At 25.7% G+C, this 20,053-nt stretch overlaps 2 protein-coding genes across 2 annotated transcripts; both read right to left on the bottom strand.

The window, feature by feature from the left end:
• Window positions 1–15,660: 15,660 nt before the first annotated feature.
• Window positions 15,661–16,665, bottom strand: EAE98_002469 (uncharacterized protein; the record flags this gene model as incomplete). The annotated part of the gene is made up of 4 exons (XM_038950089.1): window positions 15,661–15,731; window positions 15,838–15,915; window positions 16,012–16,079; window positions 16,178–16,665. 4 exons carry the CDS (start codon window positions 16,663–16,665, stop codon window positions 15,661–15,663), a joined length of 705 nt encoding a protein of 234 aa, XP_038813828.1.
• Window positions 16,666–17,768: 1,103 nt separating this feature from the next.
• On the bottom strand, window positions 17,769–18,907 carry EAE98_002468 (uncharacterized protein; the record flags this gene model as incomplete). Its single annotated transcript, XM_038950088.1, has 4 exons — window positions 17,769–17,835; window positions 17,905–18,262; window positions 18,323–18,473; window positions 18,527–18,907. 4 exons carry the CDS (start codon window positions 18,905–18,907, stop codon window positions 17,769–17,771), a joined length of 957 nt encoding a protein of 318 aa, XP_038813827.1.
• Window positions 18,908–20,053: the final 1,146 nt, after the last annotated feature.

Raw genomic sequence — 20,053 nt, 5'->3', positions numbered from 1 at the left:
TCAATATAAAAGAATAAAAAATAATAAAATTATAAAATAATCTTTTATAAATATTATAAATAAATTACTAAAACATAACACCTCCGGCGGAGGAAAGGAGGAGTAGACTTTATATAGTATATCACAAAACATACAAGAAGATAGGTAGAAACTGATTGCTTTTTTCTAAATTTATATAAAAAAGATCTATAAATACTAGCTATAGAAAGAGGTCACGTGACCAGTACCAAGTTTCGCCCACAATAAGATTATTTGAAATAATAGATTTTTTGAATTCTATTTATATAAAAGGATTTAGTTTATTTGGATTTACTAAATAAAATATAACAATTATTTTCTTTTAGTCTTTAAGATCCTTGGTTAATTGTTATAATAATGAATAATGTTTTTATTTGATTTGATAGTAAAATCCGTTTTTATTATAATAATCAAGTAATTTATTGAATTCCTATTATTTGGTTTCTTTATTTGTATTGTTATTTCTTTTCAGGATTTGATTTTGATTATAATGGGATTCTGTTTTATTGATTATAGTTTGATTGGCTAATTTAATTGAGCTATAAAGTGGTTTAAATAATGAATTGTAGAATACTGAAAAGATTTTAAAAGTAATAAATAATTGGAATAGGTAGGTATATTTATAAACTTTTAGAATTTTATAGAATTCAATCTATTTATTTTTTTTTTTTATAGGTCAATTAATCTTTATATTCTTAATACTAATCTATACCATATTTCTCTTTTTATATAAAAAAATATTAATATATATCTTGTTTGTGTAATCTTTATATTTCTAAATAACTTAAACAATTAAGGCTTTCAGCTTTATCAAAATAACATCAAATCGATTTGCAATTTCATTAACTTTCAGGAATTCGTATTTTTGTTAATATAAAAGATTTAATAGAATAAATAAAAAGGGTTCAATTTCGAGTTATAGATAGAAATTATAGTTAATAAAGAATAGAGATATACTAATAGTTTTTAAAATAATATTATTGAATATAAACTCTATTAATAATAACCAGTTATATTAATTATTTTAATAAAAGTTTATAAAAGCTTATAAATATTATTCTATCATAATATTGAATCTCTTTATTTAACTATTCAACTCAAAATAAAACGAGGAAAATTATTTTAAGATAATCAATAAATATTTGAAAAGATATATTCAAAATACTGATACAAACTATAAGCTTCTATTAGATATAATATTATCGAGTATACTATATAAGCAATAGACTTTCTTAATAAAGTAGTTAATAAGTTTCTTTATAGATAATCCTATTATTAATATAAAATAATACATCTTTGTTAGATGGCAGATAATAATAACTATATGATTGTATTTATGGCTATAATATTTATAAATTAATAATAACATAATGTAATTAATAAAGATATCAAATTAGAATTAAAATGAAATTAATAAGGATTTAAGGAATTTGAGAACTGTAAGATGAAAAGATTTTGTATGAAAATATAATTGATAGATTTGTATACAAATTTCAATCTTTCTTATTATATTAAGTTATTAGTATATATAAAAGACAAGATTAATAGTTTTGATATAATCTGAATATTTAGTAGGTCTGATTGAGTATATTTGATAAATGATTTGTGTATAGAGTTTGGTAAATAAAGGAATAAATAATCGATTCTGATAGAATATTTGTTTATTAATTAGTTTATAATCTTGAAGAGCTATTCGGAGATTTTTTCTGATTATTAGTAGTTAATAACAAGTAATAGGATTCTAAAGCATTTTGTATATATTAATAATTAATATGGATAAGTTGTATACTTTATTAATAAAATTATTAATTAACTTTTTGATATTAAAAATAATAGTATTTATAAAGGCTATAATAAGATTTATAGTATTATTTATTTGTTTAATAAGATTTTTATATATAGTTGTATTAAATATTTATTTTAAAAATATTATTTGTAAACGATTCTTAATTCAATTATTATTGGAATTAGTATATACTGGATAGTTCTTTATTTTTTTATTAAGAATATTAAAGTGGATTGTCTTATAGTCTAATCGATATATAATATGAAAATTGAATTCCGAAAGGAATTCTGTTTATTTTATTTATTTCTGATTTAGTATTTTTATTGATATAAAGTATTTCAAGTTTTTATAGTTGGTAATGATCTTGAATGGTTTTTGAGTTTTATATAATTCGGGTTTCTATTTTTTTAAGGATTTAATAATTATTAGTAGTTTTTTATTATAGATTTTATAATTATATTTAGTTATATTATATTTTGACAAAAAATAAGTAATTGGTTGTAAATGGCTTTCATTATTATATTAAAAGATAATCCTTTTTATAATTTAATCGAAAATGTTTATTTCAATGATTATACAATAATAGTAATTAAATATTATAAGAATTAGAATAAAAGCAAATATTTGTTTTAAATTATTAAAAGCTGTTTTATAATTAATAATTTAATATTATATAGACTTCTTTTTTAATAAATAATTAAGTAGTTTTGTGATCTTAGAAAAGTTATAAATAAAGTATTAATAAAAGTTAATAAATTTAAGAAAAGATTAAAGATCTTTTAATTTTATTAATAACTTTTAATCAAGAATTGTTTTGATTTTATTTGGATTTATTTCAATTCTATTAAATATAATAATTAATCTAAAATATTTGATTTATATAATTTCGAATTTGTATTTCTTGATATCAATTTATAAATTAATATTAATCAATTTCTATACAACCTTATAAACTTATTTTCGATAATTTGTAATATTAATAGATTAAATTAGAATATTGTTCAAATATATAATATAGTTTTTTATTTAAAAGGTTAAAAAGAATATAATTAATATAGTTTTAAAATGATATAAAAGTATTATAAAAACTAAAAAATATTACTAAAAATTCGAAAAAACTAAAGTAAATTATAAAAGCTATTTTTTACTTATAACCTTCTACAATTCTTAATTTATTAAATACAATAATAATATTCAACTTAATATAGACTTCCATATAATATAGGGCATTAAGAATCTCTTTGATTAATAATAAGAAATATCGATTCTTGATAATAATATTATTTAATTTATAATAATTTTAATAAATATAAATATCTTTATTAAGTTTTATAACTAATAAAAATAGAATAATTAATTTAAAATGAAATTTGTAAATAAATTTTTTATTCAAATTATTATCAAATTATTTATATCTAACCTAAAGTTCGACTAGGGATATTGAATATCCTTTATTATATAATAATTTCTTATTTAATATAAATTCGATTTTATAATTCTAAAAGTATTTAGAAAAAAGCTTATTAATAAATAAAAATAAGAATTCTATATATAGATTATATAACCAAAATAATAATCTACTTTGAATATTAACTATAAATAATATTAGGTAATTGATTTTCTTTATAAATTTCTTAATATCGCTTTCTATAATATTATAGTATAATTAGATAGAATTGTTTATTAGTATTTGATATAATTTGTAAATAATATTCAATTTGTTCTAGATTAATTTTATAATATATATATCTTAATCTTTATAAAATTAAATAAAATTAATAATAATAAGATATCTAATATTATTCAACTCTTATTGAATACTATACTTTTCACTAAACTTTTTCAAAAATATTAAAGTTAATAAAGTATTCCTCGAAATAGATTTATATTAGAGTAGATAATAGTAATAAATCAATTAGGTGTAATATAGTACAAAGACTTTTTATTAATTCTTCCAAACTATAAAAATTCTATAATTTATAATTGTATACGAGTTGGCATTAACCTGAAATGATCCCGCAGGGGCTATTCATATGCTCTTATTAGTCTTTACACAGATTAATTATAATAGAGCTCCCTATATTACATATTGTATTTCGAAATATATATATTTACCTCCCGAATTTGATTGATATAATACAAAAGAATAGAATATCAAATGATTATATCTAAATCATATTTTAAAAGAAAACAAGAATATTATAAAGCTATAAATAATTAATAAATAATATTCCAATATATTTATTATTTTTATTAGTAGATTATTAGGGGCTTTATAAGTTTTTTTTAATTTCCCAAATTCTTTTTTTTTTTAATAAATCATTTTTTACTATCTCTTTATTTATTCTTGTTTTATTATAACTACTTCTCAATTTATTAATTTCCAAATAATTATAATTCGGTTTATAATAGATTCTGCTAAATTGATTATCTTTATATATCTTTATTATTCTAAGTATATTGTATTCTCTATTTCTAAAGATTTCTATTATTATAATAAAAGTCCTTATACTAAATATAACTATTGTTATATCCAGAAAAAGATCTATTAATTAGTATTTTCTCGATATATTCTTAATATCAACTTGCTATATCAAACTCAAGCTTTTTGATAGATTATTTTTATTAATAATCAAAAGAAAGAGAATGCTGAGATTGTAATGGTATATTGAAATAAGTATTATATTAGGAGTATAAAGATCTTTTTGTAAAAAAAGGATAAGTAGAATGATATTAAAAAGCTAGAGTTATTCGAGATATTATTTTTATTTATTATAAAAAAATTAAATCGAATAGATAATCTTATAAAATATTTTGTAGATTTTTATTAAACTATTATTAGTTATTCTTTATTTCCTTATAATAATATTTAACTAATTTCTTGGATTTTAGAATAATTTGTTTATACTGAATATCGTTATTCCGAGCTTTATTATAAGACTAATAATTGTAGTAGATTCGGATAATAAGGGTGATTTTATAGCTTTAATTGTTTATTTCTGTACTGTTAATATTCCTGTTCTGTTTTCTACTTCCCCAAAAGGTAAGGCTTTAGGCATTATAAATATATTAGCTGGTTTAAAAGGCTGCAGACCCTCTTATATTGATATTCAATTATTGTTTTGTTTTCATTTTTATATTTGTTCCTCTATATTCAAAAAGGATTACCTTAAATATCCCAATAAATCCCTTTCTAATCTTAATAGCAATAAAAAGAATAACCCTTTTCTTTACTAAATTATTAATACTCCTCAACATTCTAATATTCCCTGTATTCCTAAAGGTAATATCAATATTATCATTCCTTAAGCAAAAAAGCATATTATTAGAGATTCGATAACTTCTATTTATTAATTTACTATCAGGATTTTGGCTATTCAAGTTATCCTTTTTTCTTATAAAGTTTTTTATATAACTTTAAAACAAAAGGTAGTATCAATTGCTACTGGTTTTTCTTTTGATTTTCAATATCGAGATATTAATACTTTATTAAAAACTAAGGTTCTTTGTATAAATCATTTTATTTATATCAAAAAATCTAATACTATTGTAAATTCTCCTAAAAATATTTGATTTTATAAATATTTATAAATTATTAATAATTAATTAATAGTAATTTAAATATTTAATAAGGCTTTTATAAAAATAAAGAAAAAGAAAAGTATGGATGAGGATAAAGTGGATATATTTTTAATAAATAAAAATGAGTGAAATAATAGTGATATAAGTAATACTATCTTTAGAATTCTTTTTTTTATATTAGATCTTTTTAATATATAGAGTAAAAGAATTAATTCTTGTTATAGAATTTTTTCAATATATTAATATAGTAATACCTTTACAATAGTGTTTTTATATTAATCAAAGGTGTATTCTTATTAGAGATAAGATTTTATAAAAGAAATGATGATAATCTTATTAGTTAAATACTAATAAAGATTTAAATAATATCGATTCTAATATTTATAAATTGAAACCTGAAATATTCCAGAAATATTAGGATGAGTTAATATACTTGATAATAGTATGTAGTATATCGGTAAGTGAAGAATTATATTTTTGTTTTTATTAGGATAAAAAGAAATGAATAAAGGAATATTGCGAATAACTTTATATTGCTGGTGGTTTATTTGTGGGTATATAGTAGAATCCTATTATCTTGTAGCTTTTCTCCTTTTTTCTTTTGAGTTATATATCAATAATTCCCTTCTTTTATTATATTCTTTTAGTACTTCTTTTGTATTGTTGAGATTACAGGGGGCTTTTTATATATCTTCTATAGATTGGTAGTCTTTTTATCAAATTAGGTATTGAATATCTCTATCTTTCTTTTTATATACTATAATTTTCTCTATTTTGTATTTTAAGTGATTGTTTATCTTTTTTAGTAGTAATAGGTTAATGATATTCTATTATTTATACTATAATTCTAGTAAGGAAATATAAAAGATATTATAAATCTTATAGATAGATGGTAGCTTAAATTTATATATTTGGCTACTGGTTTTTATATCTATTACTTGAAAAGAGTCTATAAATCTATCCAAAAACTTCTTTTTAGATCAAAGTTATTTAATATTTCAAATATTTAATATTACTTTGTTTTTGATGTTATATTATTGGGATATTATACTTTCTATATTCCTTAATTTTTGATTTATAACTATTTATTATAATTCTCTCAATTTTTCTCTTTTTTTATTAAAAAAAGTAATTTGTTTATATATAGCTGATATTCTCCTTATAATATCGGCATTCTTGTTAATGTAATGGAATATTAACAGGAATCTATACATTACTTGAAATAGGCTTGTGTTTATTGTATTATGTTATGTAGTATTATAAATAAATTTTATAAATAATAGTAATAAAGCTTAATCATCTTGTTAATAATTAAAATAATAATTAATATAATAAATCAAATTCTGATTTTATTACTCTATTTACTCATTAGTTTGAAAATGAAATACAATAAACAACTTACATCATATTCGCAGATAAAAAAGAAAACTACTTCAGAACTTACTTGTAAACTGTAATCCTCTATCTAATATGATATCCTTTGGTGCCCTAAAATCCTTAAATATACTTTATATTAATATTTAAACAAATTCTAGTGAAATAATTGTTTTATTAATGACTATATATCGGGCAAACTTTATAAATCTATCGATAATTACTAAAACCATATTATATATATACTTATTCAATTTAAATAAGAATAGATTTATAATAAAATCTATAATTATTTTTTTCTAAGATCTATAGGGAATAAAAAGAGTCTATAACTTGCTATAGGACTTATATCTTTTAATAATAATATATTAATATATTATATATATTTTAATATACATTCTTATATCTTTTCTTATTAAAGATTAGAAGTATTTAGATCTCAAGATTTCTAAGATTTTAGAAATATTTTAATATTTATCTATAGGGTTATTATAATAGACTTCCAAAATCTCTACTCTCAAAGTAGAATTTGATGGTATGTAGATATTCCTATTATATTTAAAAAGCTTATTAGTACTTATCTATTAAGATAAGACGATTCTAGTAAAATATAATCTTTGATTTAGATACTCTTTATTTTTTATAAAATCATTATCTACTTAAAGATATAATAAAGTATTTCTCATCATCTCTAATATTAATTCGAATATTATTTCATCTTTTATTAAAATACAAGCTATTCGATATAATATCGATTATTTACAATTAGTTTCAATTAATAAATACTTGAGTTTATAGAATAATAGGCTATACCCTTCTCTTTGTAAGAGGCTTATAATATTATATAAAGGCTTCATCTTTTTAATAAAAAAACTTTAAAATAGATTTATAATTATTAATCTATTTCTCAATTTATTCTAAAGAATCAAAAGTATATCATTTATACCATTTATATCAACAATATAATCAGAATAATGTAATAGCCTATTTACGGAATTCAATCTTCCAGCCCTATATACTATCTCGAAATTATATATAACTAAAATCTCCGTTCACCTTACTTACCAGCTATTCAGGCTTTTCTTTATTATAAAATATTAGAGATTATTATAATCTGATTTAATTATAATAATATATCGATTCCTTATCACATAATAATATTATTATATAAAAATAATATATATTACTAATAATTCTTAATTATAAATGAAATATTATTACTCTACTGAATTCAGCTTCTTCGAATAAAATATAATAAGATATCACTATTAAACTAATACCTCTTTAATTCCTTCCAAAAAGAGTTATAACAATATATAACTTAAAGTAAAGATTAAAATATTGGTTTTGATTATTATATAAAATAAGAAATCGAAATATCAGAGAATAAATACTAATATAAAGACTTTCTTTAATACTTCAAATACCTTTTGTATTTTATTAATTCATTTAAATTTGATTATTATCTTTTTTTTCTTTATTCTTTTTATTAATATAATTATATCATAAATTATTACTAAATAAACTCTAATAAATTATTAATAAAAGTTTGCGAAACCAAGAAATATCTATATATCTTTAAAATTACTAGATATTAGCTATTCTATTATGATTTGAATATAGCTCGGTTCTATAGTAATATCTATAGGCGAAATGATATATCCTAGGAATTCTATTTTATTAATATAAAAGATATATTTCTTTAATTTTATATAAAGTTTATATTTAATAAATTATATAAGAACTTTTCGAATATTTGTTATATATATAACTCTATTTCTTGAATAGATTAGAATATTATTAAGATATATTATATAGATATTATTCGTTAAGCCGAATAAGGCTTAATTAATATATATCTGAAATATTATAGGGGTATTGATAAGATCGAAAGGCATTACTTTATATTCATACTAGTTATATTACATATAAAATACAGTTTTTCATTTATTCCCTACTTTTATATGGATTTAATAATAAGTATCTCATAAATCTAGCTTGGTAAATATAATACCTTATCAGAATTGGTTTAGGGATTCATTAATAAAAAATAGAAGAATTTGATTCTTTCTAATGATCTGGTTAAGCCCTCAATAATCGATATATAGTTAATAGCCTTTCTTCTTTTTTGAAACAAATATAATAGATGCCTCTATCGAACTAATAAATCTTTTTATTTATTCTTTTTTTTAATACTTATTTAAGTATTCTTATAGTATTACTAATTCTTTTTCTGATAAAAAATAAATCGGATCCCCAAAAAGGATCGAATTGGATTCAAGGTTAATATAATACTTTATCGGATAGTATTCGGGTAAAAGGCTATTTTCGTTTTTTGAAAAAGCCTTTTTATATTCCTAAAATTCTTTTAATATTTTATATAAAATCAATACAAATATTAAATAATCCTCTTTTATTTTTAATTATAAAATTATTTTATTTAAAAAAATCACAAAGACTATTTTACCTTCCTTTATTTCCTGATAGAATTCTTTTACAAAAATAATCTTGAGATTATTTAAAATAGAGTAATATCAAAATAATATCGATTTCTAATTGATATTAGAATTAACTGTTTATAACTACAAAAGATCTAGGATAGTATTTATTTGTAGTAGATTTAGTATTATTAATATAAAGCTATAGATATAAATTCTCTTTTCCCTTTTTTTATTTTTTATTTCAATAAGGAATTCATAGTTTCTATATAATGTAATTATAATATTATTTACTAATATAAGGAAAATGCTTTTCTTAATAAAGATTTAATTCTATTTGATATACTTGCTTTGCTATATAATATTGACTTATATTTCTAAATCAATAAGGTATTGAAATACTATTAGCTTACTATTATTATTAAAAATCACTATAATTATAAAAATTATCCATTTTTCTTTATATAAACCTAATATTAATAAAATACTTATTATAATTATTAAATCTAAGCATTTTCTATATAAATAGTTTTAAAAAAGTTATTTTGATATTTAGATTTTTTATATCTTTTTTTATAATATTTATATATAAAATTGTTCCGATAGTTTATAGCAATATATTCTTTCTATTAATATTTATAGTATATAGCAATCTATATATATTCTGTATATAATATATTAATAGAATATCTTAATATCTTAAAGGATTTCTTTCGAAAGGATTAATTGGATTCTTGAATCTTTATTTTAATAGTTAGGATTGGATTATTTTTTAAATAAAAGTGTTTAGGGATATTTCAATATCGAGAAAATGATTGATTATATTTGTAGGATCGATATAAGTTTTTTATATTTCTTTTTCGAAATAATTTCTCTATATTTTCTAGTTTATAGATTTGTTTTATAAGCTTATTATATGATTCAGATTATTATAAAGATTCTGATATTTTTCTGATTATATTAGATAATAGATTTATTAAGAGCTTTTCAATCCGAATACTTTTTATCTTTTATTCAATATCCTTTTTGAGGCCTTTTAAATAGATTACGAATATATTTATAGTTTCTTTTTCTTTTTGCTTTATATATACAATCTTTTGGATTACTTATTATTATTTAATCCCTTTATTTATAATAGTATTATATATATATTTTCTAAAAAATTTTCAATTTATTTCTTTATAATTTAATTTGTTTATATATCAATACCAAATCACTAGGAACTATTATTCAAAACATTAAATAATATATTCTATTTTCTTAATATCAATAAGAAAATGATATTTATTATTACTTTGAAATATAATTTCTGCTTAAAAAAAGAAGTTTTTGATTTCCTTGATATTCTTTTCTTTATATTATTTCAATCTCTACAACTTCGATAATTTTCCCCAATTAAGGTTAATACCCTAATGGGTTGTATTCAGTACAACTACAAATCGATTATACTCGATCAGAATAATTACATATAAGATACAATTTATAGCTACCCTATAAGTCTTTGTCATAACTACCATTTCTTCTTTTATTTCTCTAAATTGTTAGATCAACAATACATCCTCATTATTATCAGGGAAATGTAATTAGATCGAATAAGTATTATTATTAATATTTTACAGAAATTGATTAATAGTTTCATTAAATTAGTCTTGAGTTGTACTGTAGGTATCCTGCTTTTCCTTTAGGATAGATATTCTTCTTATTGAAACCATAATAATATTAATAATTACTTGATTAAGAAATAGTTGATGGATTGCTTTATATATAGAATAAAAAGAATTGTTAGAGTAAATAATAATAATAAATTAATTAAATATAATATAATATAAAGACTTTTTATTAATTCTTTTAAACTATAAAAATTCTATAATTTATAATTATATACAGATTAGCATTAGTCTGAAGTGATCCCGTAGGGGCTACTCATATGCCCTCGCCAGCCCTTATACGGATTGACCGTGACAATTTGAATATTTCTAATTTAAACATTTCTGAGGTTTCAATAATAGATTCAAGAATTATAGATTAGTCTCAAAATGATAACAAAATAATTTCGAAGTTTTTGTTAGTAATTCCTTTTATAAAGATTAGTTTTGGAATAAGCTTTTATAAAAAAGGTTTAAGAATATTGAATATAACTTTACTATTTTTTAGTAAAGTTATTTTTTGATTATTTGTTATATCAAAAATAAAGACTGTTTTTAGAATAAACTTTTGTAAAAAAGATTTAAAAGTATTTAATATAACTTTATTACTTTTTAACAAAATTACCTTTTGATTATTTTCTATATCGAGAATAATGGTTATTATAATATTAACAAAACAGTAATATCTTGAGCAATATATAAATATAAATTTGAATATTATTATTAATCAATTAATAATAGAATTATAACATTAAAGTTATAGAAGATTAAGGATTATAAAGTTTATAATTAATAAAATAATAATATAAAACAACCTATTTCTTTATAATTATTGATTTATATATTCAGAAGTATATATTAAGAAAGAATATCGGAGGGTTTGTTATTAATTAGAAATAAGTAATAAGTATAGGAAAGAGAGTGTATAGGTATTTGAAGTTTGGAGATAATTTTTTTATTAATAAAGCTATAATCTATAGTTCTATTATCTATAAAACTAACAAACAGAATAATTATATTAGGCATAAGGGAGATTTTTATTAAGATTTTAAGAGATTTGCTATTTATTAATCTAAAATATAAAGGATTTCTAGATATAATCAATCTTTTAATCTATAAAAATAAATTTCCTACAAAAAATCTCGATTTATAATTGTAAGCCAAGATTAATCTTTTAATATATTTAGTTAGAAAATCGAGTTATTATTTTTCTTTAAATAAATAGAATTTTCGATATAACCTTTTAAATCAAATATTTAAGTGAGATTAGAGGAGATTAGGGAGGTGTAATATAATAATATAGTTAAGGAATAGTTAATAGATAAAAATGAATTCTAATATAAAGAAGTAATAGTATTGTAATAGGGTCCCAGGTTTTTGTATTAATTAATTATAGAGAAATAATAATATAAAAAAAGTATATCTTGTATAGTATTAATATTATATTTTTATTTATGATTTATTTCTTTTTGAATTACTTTTAATATAATTAACTTTTGTATAAAGATAAAGACCAAATTTGATATATTATTTTGAATATACTGAATTGAAAAGTACTATCTAATCAATAGTAATTAATGTATAGAATTATTGAAGGAGAAGAAATCAGATATAGAAGGAGGTATAGTAGTAATCGGCTTTCTATTATAAGGATTTCGATTAATTATAATTGAAGTTAATTATCGTGATTTTTTTTTAATTATTAAATATTAAATTAAAGTTGATAGCTTGGATTCTTTTATTAGTTATCGAGATAAGGCTTTTTTTTTAAGTTATTATAGATATTTTATTATCAATTATGTATATTTCAATATTAATATAAGGATTTATTTGAGTATTAATAAGATATATCAATCATTCTTATAAGCTCTTACACTTAGAGATTTGTATCTGTTGTTTAGTAATTTTTCTATATTTAATAACAAACTATTTAAACTTGATAATGAAATTATTAAATAAAGTCTTTTTTATTTTGTATTTATTATAATTTATAAAAGTCTTATAGGAAAGATTAAGAGTTTGATATTACTTGTTCAATTTGCTTTAGATGTTTGTGATAATATATTATCTAGAAAACTAAAGATCGGAATTATATAGATTATTAATAATTATATCGAAATATATTTAATTATTTGTATAAATAGAATCAGAAAGCAGGTTAGTAAAGAATATGATTTTCTGAAATTTCAATTTATTTTTGTAATTTATAATTAAACAATGATTAATAGTATTACAAAATACAATATATTGATTTTAGCGTTTTGTAATATTTTGTTTATTATTATTAAACTTTTTGGAAGTAGTAAGGTATTTATAGTAATGTAAAGTTTATAGGTTGTTTCGAATAGCGATTTTCAATATGTTAATTGTATTATTTAATTTGTTAATTTTGGTTTAAATATTAATAATTTAAATTTGGAATGTGTTTGTGTATAATTCAATTGATTCAAATATAATTTAAATAATTATAAAATATATAGTACTTGAATTATTAAATAAATCTATAAACAAAGAGATATCGGTTTTGATAGAATTGAGGATATGGTTTAAGAATAGAAATTGAGGGAATAAATTAGGTATAGGTGTTTAATCAGTTATAGTTGTGATTAAGGTTCAAAATAGTAGTAATTAGAGTATATAATAAAGTAGTAATGAATCTGATCGATTCAATTAAATCGGAACTTCAATGAATTTGAAATAAAAATGAAGTTAGAATAGCTTTTAAAAAGATAATATAAATTATCAAAATATAAATAAAGATTTATATTGTATTATAAAGGGAGAAGAGCTATAGAAGGATAAGGCCCTCTTATAGGAAGTAGGGTACGCTAATGGTGTATGCCTGAGGCATGAAGGCAACGTAGTTGGCGCCGTGACAATGTAGGTATATACTGGAGTGGGAAAGTTGTATATACCAGAGTCGAAAATACATACAAGAGACAAATCAATCGATCAATTGAATACTTTAATAAGAAATAGAAAGTATATAAGCTAGTATATGTATCAAACTAGAAGACAAGAACTATCTTAGAGGGAACTAATGAAATAATAAATTCGTAAAAGCAAATCAAGTTTTTATATACTCTATATAATCATATATCTCTATATCACTTCCTTAATATTCATCTTTCAAAGTAAATAACATATACAATAAATCTATGCCGGTATCGGGATAGTATTCTTTTATTACACATCTATATTAATAAAATTAACAGCAATCAAACGCTTATTACATATCGCATATCTCATTTTCGTAATTACAAAACACGCCAGACATCAAATAAACAATGAAAGATCTAGATCAACCTCCCCAATATTCGAAGTATGGAATAACCTATGAAGATGCTAATCTCAACTCAAGATTGTCTGTGTTCAAAATATCCTATGTTTTGTATGGTGAATTGGACAAGATCTATCTTCAGAAGAGAATTTTCGCTAATGTTAAGGGGTACCCCTTTGTTTTTCGATTTCTTTACTAAAACTACCTACATCAACGATATATTCCACCTTGTAATATATTCTACCTCATAGTAAGACATACCTTTGAGTCTCGAGTGGACTTTCAAGGTTATTAATACAACCGCTCATTTGTATTCAAGCTTCTATTATCATTCAACTTCATTCTTATACTATACTAAATAGTATTATCTACCTCCATATCCTCATCTCCCTCTTTTATATCCTTCCTCTCCTCTCCTCTCCTCCTCTTCTCTTCACTCCCTACCTCTTTTCCTCTTTTCCTCTTTCCTTCTCATCCAGATTATTACAAACATATCCAATCATTTCCAATCTTACCCAAACCACCCCATATAATTATAAAACGAAACACCTACTCAAACCTACACAAGCATTCACATCTATCCTACAAATTCTACATCATGTTTCTGTATTCCTTCATATCCTTATCCTTTTATTAAACTATTATCACTACATGATATATATATCTAAATGCAGGAGTATCCTGCTCATCAACCACACAGTTCACATTCTTCACCTCTCACTCTCATTCCAGAAAGTATTCGTATACATTACATCCTCTTCATTACGACACTCAACACCTATTCACCATATTCTATCATGTAAGATCTTACCTAGCTCAAAGATATGTATGAATGGAGATCTTATTGCAATATTACAATTACGATCATCTATGCACTCTCCACCTTAATCTTTTCCTCATTCCCCGGTAGACGCGCATCCCTGGTGCCTCTCTGATTTCTGCAGAGTCTTCTAGGTGCTTGAGGCGCACAATCAATATCTGTCTAGGTAGGTAATGTTGTGATGAGATGAAAGATCATACGTTAATCATTGATCACTTATTATCTCCCTTGGACATATCGTATCACAGCATACCTATACCTAGTATCCTGCTCTTGCACATCATCCTCTTTGGCACATTTTTTACTCTGGCATATATCCTACTCTGAAATGATATCCTCTGTAACTCTAGCACATCCCCTATCTTACACACGTTCTCTTCCAACACACACTTCCTGAAATCATTTCCATCATTCTATTCCATAGCTTAACTTCACATGTAGCCTGGTAACACACATTCGACCTCACCAAAAAGAATCCAAATCAGATCATCAAGCTTGTGAATTAGATATTAAGTAAGGATGTACATAGATATCCTTAAGTATTTCCATCTCGTATGCGCTCCGAAGATGACACAAAAATAGAGTTGTACAACAAGGGCAAAGGGTATCTCGTGCTAACTATGGAATATGAAGCAAAAATGGCCCCCAGAGAAAAATGGTATCGTAACCTCGCGCATAAATTCGTCGTCCTCGATTATCGTCTTCACTCATCGTTCTTACTCGTCGTCTAGTATACTACTAGCTAGTCTTCCAAAGATTGGGACTTCGCATCGGTCTAGAGTGTCCGCTGTTTTGGGGGATTAGATGTGTTAAGTTGGAAATGGAGTATGTTTACCAATGTGAATAAAACGAAGATAGAGTTAGGGAGTGAGAGAGGAAGATAGAAGACTTACCATCTAGATATGCTCTCCTGGTTAGCCACACTATCAAACTGATGTCTCCTAGGAGCAATAACCATGACATGGATGGGCCTAAGTCTAACATCAATACCAATGCTCAAACCATAGGATTTTATTCTTCTCTCGAGAAATTCCTGCATGTTTGAGGACGGGTAAGAAAGAACTTACTCCAGGAAAACATCAAATGTACGACAAACATGGCCGTAAACAGCAACGCGGACTGCCAAGCGTGAAACCTATCACCATTGTTCAGCACTGTCTCATACCATCATCACACTGCCTCTCGACATAAAGACCTTCCCTTCCTATTGAAAAGCCATTTCCCATAACTAACCTCACGTAATCACTCTTCCTCTCCAGAACCAAGAGCAATACACCCCCAGCAGGCGGCAAAAGTAAATAAGCCAAACAAGCTTCATAATCCAACCGCAACGGGAGACTCGTTTCAAACTCATGTAAACCGTCTCTACTTCCCCCACCATACCCCGCACCTCCACTGACACTCCCCCCAACATTATAACCCCCTCCAACCCTCCCGCTCTCCACATCCTGATACCCATCTCCAGTATTCACCGTCGGAAAATATCCATCTCTCTCTCGTTCTCTCTGCGCCCATGGATTTGGAGTAGTGCTTGGAGCGAAATTTCCATTTTTCGCCGCAGCATTACTAGTACTTTGCAGAAATGCTGGACTGCGAACTCCGGGACTGAAGGATCTACGAATGGGCGAAATACTTTGACGAGGAGAAGAGGTAGAAGTCCGTGGTGGTGGAGAGAGAGCGCGAGTTTCTTCTGGGGAAGCTTGGTAGGGTGCAAAATCCATCTTAAAGTCTTCTTTTATTGCTGGAATGCGACGAGTAGATGTGAGAATATTAGTAGGTGATAGGTAAGTTTTGAATATCAGATATGCGAAAGAAGATGTTATAATAGCAGAAATCTCTTCGAAGGGACTTATTGTTAACAGGTCAGGTCATAGAATAATGAGGAATTCGTTTGTTGAAACGAAAAACTCTCCGTTTTCTTTTTCATAAGGGTTTGTTGAAGAATCCCAATGAGATGTTTGTTTTATCGCGATAAACGCTTTACGATATTATTATTATTCGATAGTGGATCATCAGCTGTTATCAGTTCCGAGCCTGAGGCATCTATGCATATCTCTCGCAGTGGCTTTCAATGGCGGAGTCAAAGTATCACGCCAGCGGGTCCAGTAATTCAGTAATAACCTTGGAAGAGCGGAGAATTTACGAGCCCCGCCCGGAATTATTATTGGAAATCGGAATGGTAATAAGACTCTTACAATTGAGCATCATCGTCTATTACTCTGTTAAGAATTTCACAAGTCACATCACACGATAAACGAAGAGCCGAATCTGTATACTACAACAGAAGCTCGAGAGACTATTTGATCATGTATCCATCTTGGACTAGGCGACTGAAATTCATCATGATAAGTTTCCGGGTTAGAAGGTTAATTAATACCAAGGGTCAATGTACACGTTTAGTCCAACAATTGGCTTGACGGATCATATGATGGGTAATTTTCAAATGTTCAAGACTACCAAGCCCAACAGTTGGCCCCGACTCATCATCATCATTTTGATAGTCAGTCGAGTCCGACTTTCGCGTTGGTACTGCAGAATAACTTCTTCAAATTATCATGCGAGTATGCGATCCATTTCATATATCGCTTATGACATCGGTAATTATCATAATCCAATGCTGCCCGTGACAATCGTAAATCGAGCCTTCAAAATATCCTTCCACTTGTATGCACGCACCCTTGTATCCCAAATCATATCCTCAATCCTTAACACCGTGCTCCGTATACCTGCTCTCTTTCCGTCGTAGGAAAGTAGATCTTCCTGATATATTCAAATGCGCTGGAAGATTCATGAAATGCTAGCTAAATAGTCGGGGTTTCGTGATTCATCTAAACTCCACTGCCTGGAAACACCCCCTATCCTCAACATGTTTCAAATCTAGTTGTTGAAATCTAAAAATCGTATTAGCATCAATGTCCCGATTCAAAGTTGATAATTTACAATGGCCTTCCAGGACTTACTTCTCGCTCTTCGCGTGAAAATATATTCCAGTAACTTTCCCCTCAACCTGATTAAAGCAAATGTAATAGAACCCTTCGAAGCTTGCACCGCTAATTGTTCTAACACGATGATCAGGAACGAGGAAGTGTTCCTTCCATCTCATAAAAATATTATCTCGTTGTGCTAGATTTGGTATTTGGCAGTTTCCTTTCTTCGCAGATTTTTGAAAAGGACGGAAGGCTTGAAACTTTGCCCAGTGTGTTAAGTCGACTTTATCTGTAGACCCCCAATCTTCGTGTTGTGTGAAGAATGAATATTTTGATCCAATTATCTCCCCTTCGAAATAGGTCGTAAGGGTAGGGTGGTCTTCGGTCAGGCCTGTTGACGAGGTATTCGATTAGTACGAAGATTTTAGTGTCATATTGAACACTCGCATACCTTGAATGCGTAAATATCCACATAAAAATGATTCTCTCATGTCGACATGTTTGATTTCGACCTGTACGTCATAGGTCTGCCGTTCTGATGTTTGTTGGCCATGGAATTTGCTACCAGGTCGTAATTTGGAAGATGGTGACGATGGTAACAACTGTATTTTGTCAGCATGTTTCAAGGAACCAGCAGGAAGTCAATTGTACTAACTCTAACGTGCGAGAAATCGTAACCTAAGGATGGCGAAGGATTTCGTGGATTAGTGGCGGTATGCATCTCAGCTTCATCCTGCTTATCTCCATCCGCACTGACAGGAGATAACATATCGGGTCCATTTACTTCTTCATCGATATCCATGCTTTTGGTGTTTCGCAGATGAGTTTGAGAAGTCGGTGTCATATCAACTCTTCGTAAATCATGAGGTGGAGGTGTAGGTTGTTGTGCAGCTCTTGCATCTAAAATCGGGGAATCGAGTGTACCTTCTTCCATCTCTGGTATGCTCCAAGTAGACCTGTCATCTTCAGGGGGGCACGATGTGTGCGATATCGTAGCTCCAACTCTGGACTCGTCATTTGAAGAAGGGGTGGGCATTGAGTCGCGCCGGCACCAGCCAAGCTTGTCAAAGAGAAATTAACAATACAGCTGAAATATGAAAATTATAATGTGGTGATGATAAGATTAGATGAATAGAACCGATAAGATTAAATGGAAGAAATGTCTTGAAATTGTCGAGAAGATGAGATGATGAAAGGATGAGAAGACGAAAAGATGTTCAGATATCATAAAGGCAGTACAACTCTAGCATGGTCATTGGCGCACAACGCTAAAATGTGACTTGAGTGTTCTAAGCTACTTTCAATGAGGCTTAGCTCCAGATTTCCGCTTTTCCCCGCAGGTGCATCCAAAAAAAGAACAAAATTGATTAATTGATGGAACTTGAAGGTGATGAAGAACTCCATCTTCTTTACTCGTACATACTACCTAGGTAGGTAGTATTTCTTCCATCACATCTTCATCGATACCTTCTATTTATACTCCCAAACGCATGTATTGGTGATACTCTACTTGAACTTCTGAAGGAACTGGAGCAATCCCATTGATCATTTTGTGATTCAATTTTGGTGCTCGTTACCTGAAGACTTCTTCTCTACTGCTGTCACTGTAGACCTTTTGGTGTCACTCCGGAAAGAAGGAATTTATCTGATTGAACTGTTGAAAAGGTCCACATACCATTATCATTAGTATGTATCATTGCCGAAGTGGTCTCTCATGAATCGGCAATCTTTTGGTACCTTCCAATAGAGATGTAATCCACATGTATTTGCAAGCATGAACAACCCAAAGGGGCGAAAAAGGAGTCGACGGTACCATTAGTGATTCGACAGCACATCTGAAGATCCTAGTCTGGATGAATCCCGGAATACTTATTCAGTTATTAGATTCAATCCTCAATTTACCCTCTAATACCGAGTTCGGGTGCGTGTTGGTTTGCTGGCACATACATCTGATGGGAGTAGGTTTATCTTGCGGGGCTTGCTTCCTTGGTTGCAAGAGAAGTGGTGCTTTGGAAATCGAATGAAGTTGTTCGTCAGGTAAGGAATTCGGCAAAGATGTTCATGCATGCAGTGATGCCAGGCATAGTCATAACAGAATGTAGGGTAATGATAAGTCTTTTGATAACTCCGACGCAAGTTAACTTGGCAAATCTGATAAACATTATACAATGTACAGGATGAA

The sequence above is a fragment of the Botrytis deweyae genome, assembly GCF_014898535.1.
Source record: "Botrytis deweyae strain B1 chromosome Unknown BDEW_004, whole genome shotgun sequence".
Lineage (NCBI taxonomy): Eukaryota > Fungi > Ascomycota > Leotiomycetes > Helotiales > Sclerotiniaceae > Botrytis > Botrytis deweyae.
Note: the sequence above shows the minus strand (reverse complement) of the source record. Positions and strands in the feature narration are given on the sequence as shown.